The sequence below is a fragment of the Pinus tabuliformis genome, chromosome 3_2, assembly GCF_031772625.1.
Source record: "Pinus tabuliformis cultivar Carrire ecotype Pingquan chromosome 3_2, CPIR1, whole genome shotgun sequence".
Taxonomy (NCBI): Eukaryota; Viridiplantae; Streptophyta; class Pinopsida; order Pinales; family Pinaceae; genus Pinus; species Pinus tabuliformis.
Window position 1 is genome coordinate 658,158,070 of NC_142302.1, and position 14,826 is coordinate 658,172,895.

A 14,826-nucleotide genomic window follows, 5' to 3' on the forward strand; every position below is an offset into this window, starting at 1 on the left:
TAGTGGTAGATAAAGCTATTGGTAGATAATATTCATCTTGCTTATTGTTAACACTGTTAGATTCATACCTGGAATTTCTTGCCTTCTTGAATGGTTGTCCTCTTCCTTGATTTCCGGCACTTCTTTTACTTCTGCCATTTGACCTGCCATTCCTTTGATTGCCTTGAGAGGGATTTTGATCATTGTCGTGGTATGAGTCCCTTTTATCAGGGCACTCCCTTGCATAGTGACCTGTTTTATTGCAATTGTAACATCTTCCTTTTCTTCCACCCTTTGGCGTCCTTTGAATTTAGCCCCGTTTGTTTCTTCTTTGTATGATTTTAAGCATTTCTTGCTCGGGTCCAATTTCCTTTGAATTTAGCTTCTTTTAGTATGAGAAGAAAAGGCAGAGGGATGACCTTTAAGTATGGGCATTTCTTGCTCTTCCAGCCTCGTTTCTTCTTGAATGCATTTGGCCATTAATTCCTCAAATCCAGGAATTTCGTTATTGTTGAGAAGAGTAGTCCTGAATATATACCATTCAGATGGCAGTCCTCCAAGAGTTGTGAGTGTCATTTCCCTGTTTGGAATTACTTCCCCAATAGATAGACGATCGTTCTTGATCTCGGTGATCCTTAAGAAATATGCTTGCATACTCTCATCTTTGCCCTTCTTAATTTCCTTCAGCTTATTTCTAAGAAACAAGACTTCATTTGCATCATTAACTTTAAATAAACTCACTAGTCTATCATAGATTTCATTGGAGGTGTTCAGCTCGGAAACATAGGCCGCCAAGCGCTTGTCGATAGAGTCCTGGATGATCTTCCTTGCTTTGACTTCTCCCTTGGTCCATTTGTTCCTAGCAGGAGCGGATGCATTTGATGGAGGCTCAACAATCCGGCCTCTCACATGGTCCAACACTTCCTGCTCTTCTAATGTTAGATCGAGAGATATCTTCCATCCGTGATAGTCAGAGTTCTCACGGAGTTTGTCTTCAGCAGGGAAGTGTGTTGAGGACCCCATGATTTCTTTTTAAGATAGCCTTTCCAACTTTCTCTTCGGTGATTGCTCTTGCTCTTGCTCTTGCTTGGGCTTTGTTTTCACCTCAGCTCCGATACCATGTCAATTATGGTATGTTCTATGCTTAGAGCAGTTTACTTATTTTTCTTCTTATCAGCCACAGATTAGCAATCACACATACATTAAGAAAAGTGCAGATAGAACATTAAATGATAAACAGAAAACAAGCCAAGACAAGAGACACAAGATGTGGCGGCTAGCCAAGGACAAACCCCAATGCAGGGGAAACCCTTTGATCAAATCTTCTTTTATCTTCAATAGTTCAGCAGAGAGGAATAGTACAAAATCTGAATTCTGTATTTTTATCTCAGCAGCAACAAACCCTAGATCAACAAAGTCAAACTTGGTCAAACTAGCTGAAATTGACCTCTAAAATACTTGGTCAATTTCCGGTCAACTTGACCTTGAACAGCCTGAAGAAACAACCCTTGAACAACCCCAAAAGTTCAGTCAATTTGCAGATTTATGAAGTCAACTTGCAGCCCTAAAATAGGGCAGTCAACACTGGTCAAACTAGAGGTCAGATCACCTCGATTTTCGTGCCAAAAATTGTGGCTGCCTAGGAAAGGCAACCACACCCAATCCACATTTCTAGAAGGTCAATGTTGGTCAAAGAGATGACTTGTTGCCCTAGCGTCCTTCTTTTTGCGTCTTCCTTGCTATAGGACGTCTTCCTTTCAGCCACACGTGTGAGAGAGAGAGAGGCTCCTTTTATGCGTAGGGGAGAGAGAGAGAGAGAAGATGAGTGAATTGAATTGTCCAAATGAGGAGAATGCTCCTTGTATTTATATGCAAACATTGAGGTTGAATAGACATGACTGTTGGGCTTCTGAGCCTACATAAGTTTGCTGGCTAACCTTGACAATTTGTCCATAATCAAAATAAATCCATATCTCCATAAATACTTATCGGAATTGGATGATCTTTAGATCAATCCTACACCTCTCAATGAGAGGAATCTAGGAAAAATATCAGAAGCCATAAATAAGGTGATCCACATGGAGTTTGGCCCTGGTTTCCAATTTTAACAGAGGGAAACCTACAACTAAAAATACAAGGTGTTCTAACAAGACATGTTAGACCTACAAGTTCTAGAAATCAAAGCATAAAGGAAAACAATGCAAAACTTAAAGTAGAAGAATATGCAAGGGATCATATCCCTAAGAGTCTCTGGCAAATAGGTCTTTGACTTCAGTTTCTTTTGTCTTGTTCTTCTTTAGTGGTCTTTCATCAAAAATATGCGCATGTTCTCTTTCTCTCTTCCCATTTCTTGGATTCTCCGGACATTGATTTTAATAATGACCCATCTTATGATAATTGTAGCATTTAATCTTTGATAGGTCTACTTTCTTCTTTGGTCCTTTGAACTTCTTGAAGGTTCCCTTCTTCTTGTGATGAGTGAAATAGGTATTCGAAATGTTTTCTTCTTCATCCTCCTTCTTGTTGTTTACTAATGATATTCTAGCTTCTTCTTGACTGCATGCATTCCACATTTGTTCGAATGTTGGAGTATCTTTCCAATTGCTGATTCTTGATGCAAAAGCATTCCAAGATTTTGGTAGACCTAGAAGAGTAGTAATTACGAGCTCCTTTTCTGGTACAATTTCATCTATTGCTTGAAGTTCATCTTTGATTCTAGATATCCTTCTAAAGAAGGATGCCACAGTATCGTCTTTCGCCATTTTGATAGTTCTTAATACATTCCTGAGGCTTGCTATTTGACCAATGTTTTTGATGGTGAATAATTTGGATAGGGCCTCATACATTTCTTAAGCAGAATCTATGTTGGATATGTATGGAATAAGGTTGTCTTTTACTCCATCCACTATTAGGTTCATGGCCAAGATTTCGGTTTCTCTGAACTTTGCTTTCTCTGCTTCATCTGTAGGCTTCTTGATTTTTCCTAGAACCAGATCCAAAATTTTGTTCTTTTTGAGGATGAGGTCTATTCTCTTTTTCCATGCCCTATATTTGGAGGCTCCATCTAGTTTGTTTTCTCCCTTCATTGAGTTTGACACAGTTGTTGTAGATAATAGATTTCTCTTCTTATGTAGTCCTTTTCCTTAATGACCTTCTTTCAATCTCCTTTTCTTCAATAGATCTTCAAACTGCCTTTATCCTTCTTCTTCACCTTAGCTTTGATTCCATGTTGGAAAATTGGAAAAGCAGAAAGATTTTCTCTTGTTGATAATTACTTGTGATTTCCTTGTATTCTTATTAGTATCTTTCTTATGTTCTTCTTTTATTTTAGTTCATCAAGTAATTACCAAAACCAAAACACGAAGATCAAGGACACCAGATGTAGGTGCACAGTTAGGGAGAAACCCCTATATAGGTGAAAACATAGTCAAGAACTCTTCCTTCAGTAATTCAAATGAGATAGACCAAGACCCTAGAACAATAGACGTTCCTCCTCCACCAAGTCAGCCTTCGAATGTGATACACCAACCTTCAATAGTCTCTTCTTGTCCAATGGCTACAACCCAACATCAACCCAAAAATTTCAGCCCCAGTTTCAGAACTTTGATCCCAGCTACTGAATTTCGACCCAGCTTTAGTACTGTAGATTTTGGCCCCTCCAGTAGTTGCACAACTTCACATGTGTGAGAGAAAGAGAGGATTTTGACTTCTTATACTTGTGAGAGACCACCTTCTTCTTCGCTATCCTTTTCTTCTTCTTTCCTTAAAATTCACACTTTTTTTGGCCCCAGAAGTTGCAGATCAAACTTGTTGTGTGTGAGAGACAAATGAGGTCGAGTTGCTGCATTTATATAGTGATTCTACCCCCCAATTTAGGACGACTTGTCTAGTTTGAGGCCAACTTGGTGGAGGAGGCCTAATTGACCTATTTTACATTAAAGTAAAATTTTCTTTTGACAAATAAATCCCAAGAAGCGTCTTTTTCAATATGACATGGACAAGGACACTTGACATAAACCCTAGAAGCCTTCAATGGAGGCTTTGACCTAAGAAAAATTGACCCAAGTATGAAACCCATGCTTTAATAAGTCAATTTATTAAATAATAAAATTTCTTTTTATTTCTTTTGACAAATACATTTCAAATATAATTATGAAGACTGACACTAGTTACATTCTTCAACACTCCTCACGGGGCTTTTCCTCTTCTTTAGCCTCCTCACATGTTGAAGAATCTAGGGTAATTAGGTGTAGTGTGATTCTTCTTGACTTGATAACAATTTGTGGAGTCTTTTTACTTTTTCTTGTTAGCTTAATCTCCTTCTTCTTCTTATTAATGCATGTGTATGTACTTCATCAAACTGCTACCAAAAACATAAGAACAAGAACATAAGATGTTGGCTCTCTGCCAAGGCCAAAACCTCTCTTCTCTTGAGAGGAAAACCCTTTAGTAAGTTTCTCTTATTGAAGCTTCTTATTGAGCAATGCCAAACCCTAGACCCTTGACAAGAATATCCTCCAAGCACAAGTCAAATCCTTCCTTCTTCCTGCACTTTGTTTCCCGACACTTTGTCCTCCTTCCAACACTTCGGCCTCCTACTTCTTTCGGCAACTGGTGATAGACCTTCTTATGCTTAGTTCTAAATGAGATATTTCTTCTTGATCCTTAGTGAACTCTTTCACATAAGATGATGCCTTCCTTCTCTTAACCAACCGAGCTCCTTCTTGATGTGAGGTTGCAGACTTGATGTGACAGCACTGCAGCTCTAGTTTTTCACATGTGTGGGAGGTTTCCCTTAGGTTTTGACTCCTTTCTCCTTCGCTTGTGAGGGTCTCTTCTTCGCTTGAGTAGGAGGCCTTATAGGCCTAAGTTTCTAGCCCAAACAAGAGAGATATGTAACTGTGATGTGGCTGCTATAATGACCGCAGATTACCCTTCCTTTTCTCACACGTGTGACTGTAATTCACACTTAGAACAACCCTTTATCACTCGGTTTTGTCTCTTCCTTCTTCGCTGCACTAGAGGCTCCTTTTCTCGACTTCTTTCACCTTTTCTCGGCTTCTCTTGCTTGCTAATTTCAGAGGTATGAATGCTTGTCATTGGAGGAGTGGACAACCTCTATATATAGAGGATTGTCCCTCCTTTAGGCCGACTTGAGGCTGACTTGAGGACAGTAGGCCGACTTTACTTCTTTTGCATCAGAATTGCTTCTTTGATGATGTCGTTGCATGGAGAGGACTTTGAATTTGCTTGGAGAGATATTCTTTGACTCTTATACAAATGTATACATGGTGTAACATGCCCTTAAGGTCTTTAACATTTTCTTTTGACCATTTGACTCACCTATAGCAATTTAACATGTGCTAGACCTATTTCAATGAGCAAGAAACTCATTGACATATATTATAAAAATAATATTTCATTTCTTGAACAAGTACAAATATCAAAAGTACATTTATGAAGACCGAACCTAGTTACATTTCCTTCAACACTCCCTCTTAACTAGGGAGGTATTCATACAACATTACAAGGTGTTTGGCTATGTTTCAATCTTGAAGAATTCACATAAGAGAAACTGGATTTCAATTCATCTGTTATAGCGTCATAAAAGCTAACATTGTTTCCACAACAAGGCCTTGACTGACAACTTTATCTCTCAATAGATCGGAGCACAATGTCGGCGAGACTTATAGACACCTTAGTACATACCCATCCAGGTGTTCACTGAGTATGACCTTCTAGGACTATTCTTATCTTGGGTTCCCAACCCTCAAAGAATATCAGTTCTCTTGCCTACTCTTGTCTTGGATGCCCTACACATTCTCAAAGAGTATCAGATGCCAGATGATTACCCAATCCTCTCATTCTTTCTTCCCAAGTGAAGACAAGAATGTTTTGTCTATCACTTCCTCTCAATTGAGGAAGACATGCCCAAGTATTCTCTGACAAGGTACTTGTCCAAGTTCCTTTGTAATCGGGAACTTGTTATAACTCCCTCTTAGCTAGGGACTTGTCCATTCATCAACAACTTCTTCTTTGTGGGTCCTTCAGCTGCTTGATCTTCTTCTTTCCTTCGATGTCATGAAGTCTTTGTTCGAACTTCCTCTTGGTAGGGCACCATCCATCGATCACTTTCCTTCCTGGCCCTACATGTCATTTCTTCCTTCGTGGAAAGTCATCTTCTTGTCTAATATTAGGTTCTCTTGTCATATGGCTATTCCTTTGTCATCTTGTCCATGCTTCAGAATACTCTTCTCATGGATGCTTTGTTGAGCTTGCTTGTTCCCATGCTTTGATCTAGTAGCGCTTCATGACTTCATTCTGATATTGCTTCAACATTGCTTTGCTTTCGCTGGATGGCTTCTTCATCATGACATCTTTGTAGAGTAAAATCAGTTATCTACACCTTTCATATCTCCAAGGCCTTCATAGGTGTCAAGGGTCCTTCCTTCCTTTGTCAGAGTTGTCCTGCCTTCTTTCGGGAGATATGTTCAATGGTTCTTTGTCAGATAGTGATTCTTTGTGATCATGGTGTTCTTCACATGCTTGATCTCTTTCTTCATTTGCTTCTTCTTAGATAGATTGGTCAACCACCTTATGCTCCTTGTGAGAGCACTTCTTCATTGCTTGCTTCCTCGACTAGTCAACATTTCTTCTTGCTTCTTAGTCAACAATCTTATACTCCTTATGTGAGCATATTTTCTTTTGTTGACCGTCATTGCATTGTAGTACATGCCTTCGAGCGTGTCATTGGTGAAAGAGATTCTTTCCTACTTGATCATGTTATAGAAATATTCCCATGACTCAATACTATACAAATGATGACTAAACTTTGATGCATACATACCTCATCTTGATTCTCCTTTGATCTTCATAGCTTCATTTGGTTGTCCTTGGTGTGGCCCTTCTTGCTTCATCTTAGCTTCCCTGCATATCATCCTTTTCTTGAATCCCATGAATGGGATTCCCACTGAGACATTTGTCTTTGTTTATGAATCTTCTTTTGAAGATTCCATCATAGGATCTTGAAGACCCTTACCCTGCAAATGTTTCTTTCCTTTTGATGATGGAGGTCTTCTAAGACTCTTAATCATGATCAATTTTCTTTCATTGTGGATGAGGTCCTATACTAGGTATGCTCCTTGTACATGAATATCTTGAGCTATATCTACCATGCTCCTATATTCTAGAGATATTTCTAACCATGCATTTTATTCCTATTTATAAATGCTCTTTCTACATGAGTATTTAGAACTCTATGTACATCATGCTTCTAGATTCTAGAAGATGTTTCTAGCCATGCAATTTTATTCTATTCCTACATGCTTCTATCTAACTCAAAACCTTGAAGGAAGACCTTAAGTAAAGAAGTAGACTTAGTCATAGTAGAGATCCGGAGGATCTTCCTTCTTTTGCTTCTTGTCTTCTTCTTTCTTAAGTCACATGAGCTTCTTCCCTTTTTCTTTTGTTGTTGTTGTCCTTATTAAGCTTAGGACAATTCCTTTTGTAGTGTCCATATTCTTGGCATCCATAGCATTGGATTTTGGACATATCTTTGTTGTTCGTTCTTCGTGGACCAAATTTGCCAATTTTTTCCTCTCTCTTGGCCATGGTAGCAAATGCTTGCTCCTTTGACCCCACATCTTCCTTTGCTTTAAGTCTGGTTTCCTCTGTCTTGCATAGAGACCACATTTCATTGAGTGTGGTTGCTTCCTTCTTGACATATATGCTTGATGTGAAGTTGCCCCAATCCTCAGGTAGAGCATTGAGTACCACAGTTGTCATTTCTCTGTCAGACATGACTTCCCTAAGCTCTTGAAGTTGATCCCTCATTTCAAAGATCTTCATGAAGTAGGGAGCTATTTATTCCTTTGATATCTTCATCTTGTACAATTCATTTCTTAGAGATATCACTTCTCAGGATGTGGATACCGAGAATAACTCTACTAGCTTATCATAAATTTCTTTTGATGTTTCAAATTTGGAGACATAAGGAATGAGAGAGTCCCTGATAGATTCTATTAGAATCCTTTGAGCTCTTGTCTCATCCTTATTGTAATTGGCTAAGGCTTGGGTTTGTTCCTTAGCAGGGATAGTGATATTCCCTTTGACATGTTCTAGAAGCTTATTCTCCTTGAGAAGTAAATCAGTCCTCTTCTTCCATGCAAGAAAGTTATTGGTACCTACCAATTTGTTGCTTTCCTTGCAAAAAGCCATTGATGTATATTCAAAAGGGGACATATACTTACTCTATGTTGCACGAAACTTCAAAGAACCCAACGTTTCGGGTTATACCCATACCCGAAACTCCGAAACTTGGCCGAAACTCGACCATCATGTAGTCATATATTAGAGTTAATATAGACTTCTTTTTCCTTTTAAATTGTCATGTATGGGTCTTATTCCCTTTTTTCTGGCAAGATAATGTGTTATTCACTTATTTCTTTATATCTATATTTTTAGATATACATATACGACGTTTCCGCTGACGTTTCGGCCCACGTTTCCATTTTTGGGAGGTGACATTTCTAAATGTACCTGTTTCGGAAACTCTGGAACGTTTCGGCGTTTCGTGCAACTTAGTACTTACTTGATATATTTTGAAATGTAGTTGACTTATTTTCTCCTCGAAGTCTTGATGGCTTGCTTTCCTTGAATCTTGATGTTTCCCAAGATGTCTTCTCCAAGTGGGCTTGCTTGATGATTTGTGGCTTGATGTAGGTCCCTCTTTGATATGCTCTTCTTTGTAGGTGCCTGTATATAAGGCCCTTCTTCTAACTTTGTAGTGTCCATTGATGAATGATAGATGGTAGGACTTCTTGTCCTTGATGTGATAGAGACTTCTTGGCTTGATGCTTCAACTTTTGTTAATGTCCTTCCTTCATGAGTGTTCTTGAGATGCCCTTTCCTTGATGTGTCACCTTAGCTCCGATACCATGTTGAAGAATCTAGGGCAATTAGGTGTAGTGTGATTCTTCTTAACTTGATAACAATTTGTAGAGTCTTTTTACTTTTTCTTGTTAGCTTAATCTTTTTCTTCTTCTTATTAATGCATGTGTGTGTATTTCATCAAATTGCTACCAAAAACATAAGAACGAGAACACAAGATGTTGGCTCTCTGCCAGGGCCAAAACCTCTCTTCTTTTGAGAGGAAAACCCTTTAGTAAGTTTCTCTTATTGACGCTTCTTATTGATCAATGCCAAACCCTAAACCCTTGACAAGAATATTCTCCAAGCACAAGTCAAATCCTTCCTTCTTTTTGCACTTTGTTTCCCGGCATTTCGTCCTCCTACTTCTTTCGGAAACTGGTGATAGACCTTCTTATGCTTAGTTCTAGATGAGATATTTCTTCTTGATCCTTAGTGAACTCTTTCACATAAGATGATGCCTTCCTTCTCTTAACCAACCGAGCTCCTTCTTGATGTGAGGTTGCAGACTTGATGTGACAGCACTGCAGCCCTAGTTTTTCACACATGTGGGAGGTTTCCCTTAGGTTTTGACTGCTTTCTCCTTTGCTTGTGAGGGTCTCTTATTTGCTTGAGTAGGAGACCTTATAGGCCTAAGTTTCTAGCCCAAACAAGAGAGCTATGTAACTGTGATGTGGCTGCTATAACGACTGCAGATTACCCTTCCTTTTCTCGCACGTGTGACTGTAATTCACACTTAGAACAGCCCTTTATCACTCGGTTTTTCTCTTCCTTCTTCGCTGCACTAGAGGCTCCTTTTCTCGACTTCTTTCACCTTTTCTTGGCTTCTTTTGCTCGCTAATTCAGAGGTATGAATGCTTGTCATTGGAGGAGTGGACAGCCTCTATATATAGAGGACTGTCCCTCCTTTAGGCTGACTTGAGGCCGACTTGAGGACAGTAGGCCGACTTTACTTCTTTTGCATCGGAATTACTTCTTTGATGATGTGGTTGCATGGAGAGGACATTGAATTTGCTTGGAGAGATATTCTTTGACTCTTATACAAATTATACATGGTGTAACATGCCCTTAAGGTCTTTAACGTTTTCTTTTGACCATTTGACTCACCTATAACACTTTAACATGTGCTAGACCTATTTCAGTGAGCAAGAAACTCATTGACATACATTATAAAAATAATATTTCTTTTCTTGAATAAGTACAAATATCAAAAGTATATTTATGAAGACCGAACCTAGTTACATTTCCTTCAACATCATGCAGCTTCTCTTCTTCGGGACTGCTAGGCTTATTGTTTGGTGTTGGTGTTGGATCTTCTTCATCTTCGCTGTCGGAGACTACTTCAATGTAGTGGATTCTTCCTTTGCCCCTACATCGGTGCTTGGTTCCCATGGTTCCTTACAAGTGAAGCAAAGTTTCTTTCTCCTTAGCTCGCCCTTGGTTTTGTCATCCAACATGCCCTTCTTGGTCCAATCATGTTTTAAGGGCTTCTTATCTTCATATTTGTAAGGAATGAATGGTTTGGAAGGGGCTATAGTTTTTGGTACTACATCTGCCATATCTCGTGTCCTAGTGATGGCGTCTTTTAGGATAGTGGCCATGTAGGGGTTCGATTAACCCTTTCATGAAAAGCATGATTAATCTTTGTTCGAATATGTCCATCACCATGACTGTTGTCATTTTTGAATTCTGCGATGTAAACCTTTGGTGTTCTAGTTGTTTGAGTTGTGCCAACTCTCTAAAATGTATATTAGGATTCTTCTGGTCAAAACGTTCTATCGGCCTTTGGGTGAAGTCCACATAAGAGGCTATGTTGGAGTGCCCCAAGGTGACCAATCCATGGTACCACCATTCATGTGCCTCCCCTTCCAAATGTAAAGTGGAAAATTGGATAGTGTTTGCTTCCTGCATGGGATTAAGTCGGAATTAGGTGTCCAACTTTTGTACCCAAGCCCTTGCTGAGCATTTAGATGATCTGTGAAAAGAGGGGATTGGCAACTTTCCTACCTGCGCATTAAATCCTGATTACGTTGTTCCCTGGGTCTATTTTTGTATTTGATGTTGCTGTATTCTTGGAAATATATGGCTGCTTGTGTATTTTTTCCAGTGCTGGATACTCCCGAAAGTACTCATTAAAAAGTCCATCATGCTCTTCTGCTCCTTGTGTTGCCGTTGGATGACTGTCTCAAAATCGAGGAAGTAAGGGTGCATGATTACTTCCATTGGTTGCCTTGTTGTTAGATTGTGCAAATGTAGTGAAGGAGCCAGGATAGCCAGGATTAAGCTTGCTGCTCCCTTCAGCACTAGTCCTGTTATAGGCATTCAAACCATTAGTAATATTGTTACCTAGATTGTTTATGGCCTACATGAGATGCACCATTTATTGCTGTCCTTGCCCATGGATTAACACGTAAGAGATTATTAGTATCCAGTCCTCCTTGTTCTTCCCTATCCCCCATGGCTGTGCTGTGGGTAGTACTATTCTTTTTGACTGTAATGTTATTTGTATCTTCTGAAAGCATACAAGGCTCATATACTCACAAGATGGCAGGATGTACAACTTTGATACCACTGTAATGTCCCAAGGGCATTTTGATCCTTAGGTCTTTATTTTTGACTAGGATTTCCAATAAATCTAAAATAGAACAGATTCATCCATTCATACAACAGTCAATATCCTCCTATGAAATGCACCAATAATATAGAAGATTTTTCCAACAGCAGTATAATCAACCACAATAGGTTAGGACTAAACATTAGATTTATCCAACCAATTTTCCACCAGTATAATTGACCCTAACAATTTCCAAAGTAGTATTTCTGTTCTAAGTAGAGATATCACAAATTACAATAGTAAACCATACAACATATCAATTTTGCCGCTAGGGCCGATATACCAAAGATTCCGAGTATCCAAAGTGGTTGTTTATCAGTCAAAATATCCACAACAGCAATTCAACAATAATGCTTCCAACTTATGAGTAATATAGTCCAGATTTCCCCTTGGACAATTCAATATTTTCTACTATTAACCCTTATTCAATCCAGTGATTACTATACTAAGTAATAACTCACTGTTATCTAGTGCCTCATCTTCCCTGCGTCCACAGGTCCATTGTCAAGGAGGGTTTGTGACAACTGTCAAGCCTGCTGTCTTGAACAACTGCCTGGAACCAACTCGCTGCCCTCTTCATTGGCTTAGATGTTACAGAAATCACAGAAATGCCCCTCAGATCCTATGCATTAACCTGCAGCTGTGGTCTGTGGCTAGCCGCCACTGCTGCGGCCGTGTGGTTGTATTGTGCCTTTGCTGTCCTAAAACAAATCTCAGACTGTCCTCAAACAAGGTGCAGACTGATCCTTCAGCTGATCAAAATTGGTGCCAAATAAAAAATCAACACTGTCCTGGATGAATAATAGCAGATAAAGGATGGAGAGAGATGACTAAGGTGGAATCTTTCACCACCGAAATCAGTAGAGACTAGCTAGGGTGGGATCACCTCCACTGAAACTAGACAAGGAGAAGGGGTCTTAAAACCCTCAGAGCCTCAGCTCAAGAAGAAGAGAGATAATTTAATCCAATTCGACGAATGCTCAATTGATTCCATCTCCCCTTTATTTATAGGTTCCTCATGGGGTTCTTTCTAATGTGAGGGGTTATAAGTGCAACCCCCAATTTGGCTTCTTGCCACAACTACCTTAAAATTTACTCAATGTTTCCCTAAAACATTGGATAATGGGTCCCCCCTTTATCAAAGACTATAGCCTATGGGGTTGAATAGGCTATTTTGTCCTGCCCTGACCAATTAATTGGAAGAGGACATTACACAATTGGTGGAGAAACATCTACCATTGTGAAACTTTTAGCTGGTATGGTTAAACACAATAGCCTCTTCAATAACTTCAAGTATGCCAAGATGCCCATCCTCTTGCCATATTGCATTCAGTTCTCAGATCTGCTCAAACTTATCGACATTCTTCAATCTCGTGTCTCATCGCTGATACTGCTACATAGGTATTCAAAATTGAACATAGTAGTGTAGATGGTTCATTTAAAAGAAGTGGGAGGCAGCATCTCATAAAGCATTCCAGGCTGCACATGAGAAGCATACAGATCAGAAAATGTATTTGCAGCTGAAACAAAGCCAGATTTCCATTCCTGCAGAGACACACCTCCTTTCTCATTTTGATGTCGTTCTGCACTGTACCAACAAGAAGCCAATGCAGCACCACCAGCTAACTTAATCTCTAATTCCATCTTTCGACCTTTATCTTTCCAGGCTTAATTTTTGGGCTTGAAGCTCATGATCCTAACTGAAAGAAATCAAATTGCTACCTTGACTTCTAAAACCCTGCTTCAGCTTCTGGCTAGGTTCAAGTGGAGAGGAGTTCTATTGTGAGGAGGAAAAATGTGGTTAGGGTTTTGAGCATAATATCTATACAAAATGCAGTTTGAATTATGGGTATTCAAGGTAATCTTACAGTGGGGAAATGAGAAGTAATGAGGGACTGACTTGTCATAGAATTGTAGTCTGTGATTTGGAGATAAACATTAGAGCAAAGCATCACTAACAATATAAACCATAGTCCTTTCTTTATGTAGGTTAGAAATTAAGAAATTTAACCATGGGGCTTCATTCAGCTGAAAAATTCGGTAAATAGAAGCTATGTAAAAAATTCCTCGTTCTTGTTAACAGAAGCGTGTTATGTCTGCATTAGTACAGTATGAAAATTCCTGGGCTTTTTAATGGTTACTCTGATACATAGTGACTGAAGAGTCTGTTAAATGCCCTTTCCTTCAACAATGATGATTCTTGCTGCTGTTTTTATCAATTCCCTGGCTACACTATGGTGCATTTTGCTTTTTATGGATTTTTTGCATTTGCAGGTTTTGAGTTATGACAGCTTACATTCTCCTGATTCACTTGCAATTACAGCAGCGGGAATTGCATTGTAAGTTTTGCTATATTTCCTTTTATAACCGTATGCACACTGGCTCTATGTGATCATTTGGATTGACACTTTCAAATGGGCAGACCCTTTAAAGTGATTATCCTAATAGGGAGAAATAATGTTTATTGATTGAATGCCAATGCATATAAACAGTTACCTGTATTTGTTTTACAGAGCATTATCAGAAGTGCCAATATCACAAACAGTTGCAGGCGTGCGGGTTGGCCTGATAGGTGACCGGTTTGTGGTTAATCCAACTGTGCAGCAGATGGAGTCATCAAAGTTAGACTTGTTAATTGCTGGCACAGCTGATGCCATACAAATGATCGAGGTTCAAATTCTGTGCCTTTGTCCATACTTCATGAAGACATAACTTTTATTAGTCCTTTTTGAGGTTTTGGTAGAGAAAACTATAAGATTTATCTCTGAATCCTGGACAAGAAAAATGTGAACAATTCTGCAGAGCTAAACACACAATGGGTTCTAAGTTCTGCTTTGTGGAACTATGACCAGTGATCTGGAGAGTATCAACAGGGGCATGGTTTACAGGCTCATGGGCAGGACCTGCAATCAGTGGATCAGGAGTTGCATTTGTCTTTGAGTACACAAAAAAATATGAGTTGTGTCAGGGTAAATAGAAATCCTAGCAGTAGTATATTTATCAGGGTATGACATGACTTGCACACGATGTTATTGGAGAAATGCTATTGGGAGTCGGCTTGATGACAGATCCACTTTTTATCGTGGATTTGTTACTTTTGGAGCTTTTAGAATAATTAGAGGTAAAGTGCTTTGGTTGCCCTAGTATACGTAGGGGAGCACTTGGCTTCTTTGTGTCATGGCAGAACCTGAGAGATACACATCTTTTGGATTACTATTCTTTTCTCTAGTTCACTATGGAGCACTAGTTAGGGACTTCATGGATGTGGATATGATCTCTTTTCTTGGATGGTCATGGTGCAACTT

At 39.2% G+C, this 14,826-nt stretch overlaps 1 protein-coding gene across 2 annotated transcripts in view; it reads left to right on the top strand.

The window, feature by feature from the left end:
* Positions 1 to 14,826, top strand: part of LOC149182384 (putative polyribonucleotide nucleotidyltransferase 1, chloroplastic) — a 411,698-nt gene that overhangs the window by 121,189 nt on the left and 275,683 nt on the right. Inside the window, exons 6-7 of one of the 2 annotated variants that reach the window (XM_089416828.1) lie at positions 13,796 to 13,860; positions 14,035 to 14,191. The exons of the other annotated variant lie outside the window; for it this stretch is intronic. Of the exons in view, the coding sequence (XP_089272954.1) occupies positions 13,796 to 13,860; positions 14,035 to 14,191 (222 nt within the window). The remainder of the gene's footprint in view (positions 1 to 13,795; positions 13,861 to 14,034; positions 14,192 to 14,826) is intronic. 2 annotated transcript variants of the gene reach the window in all.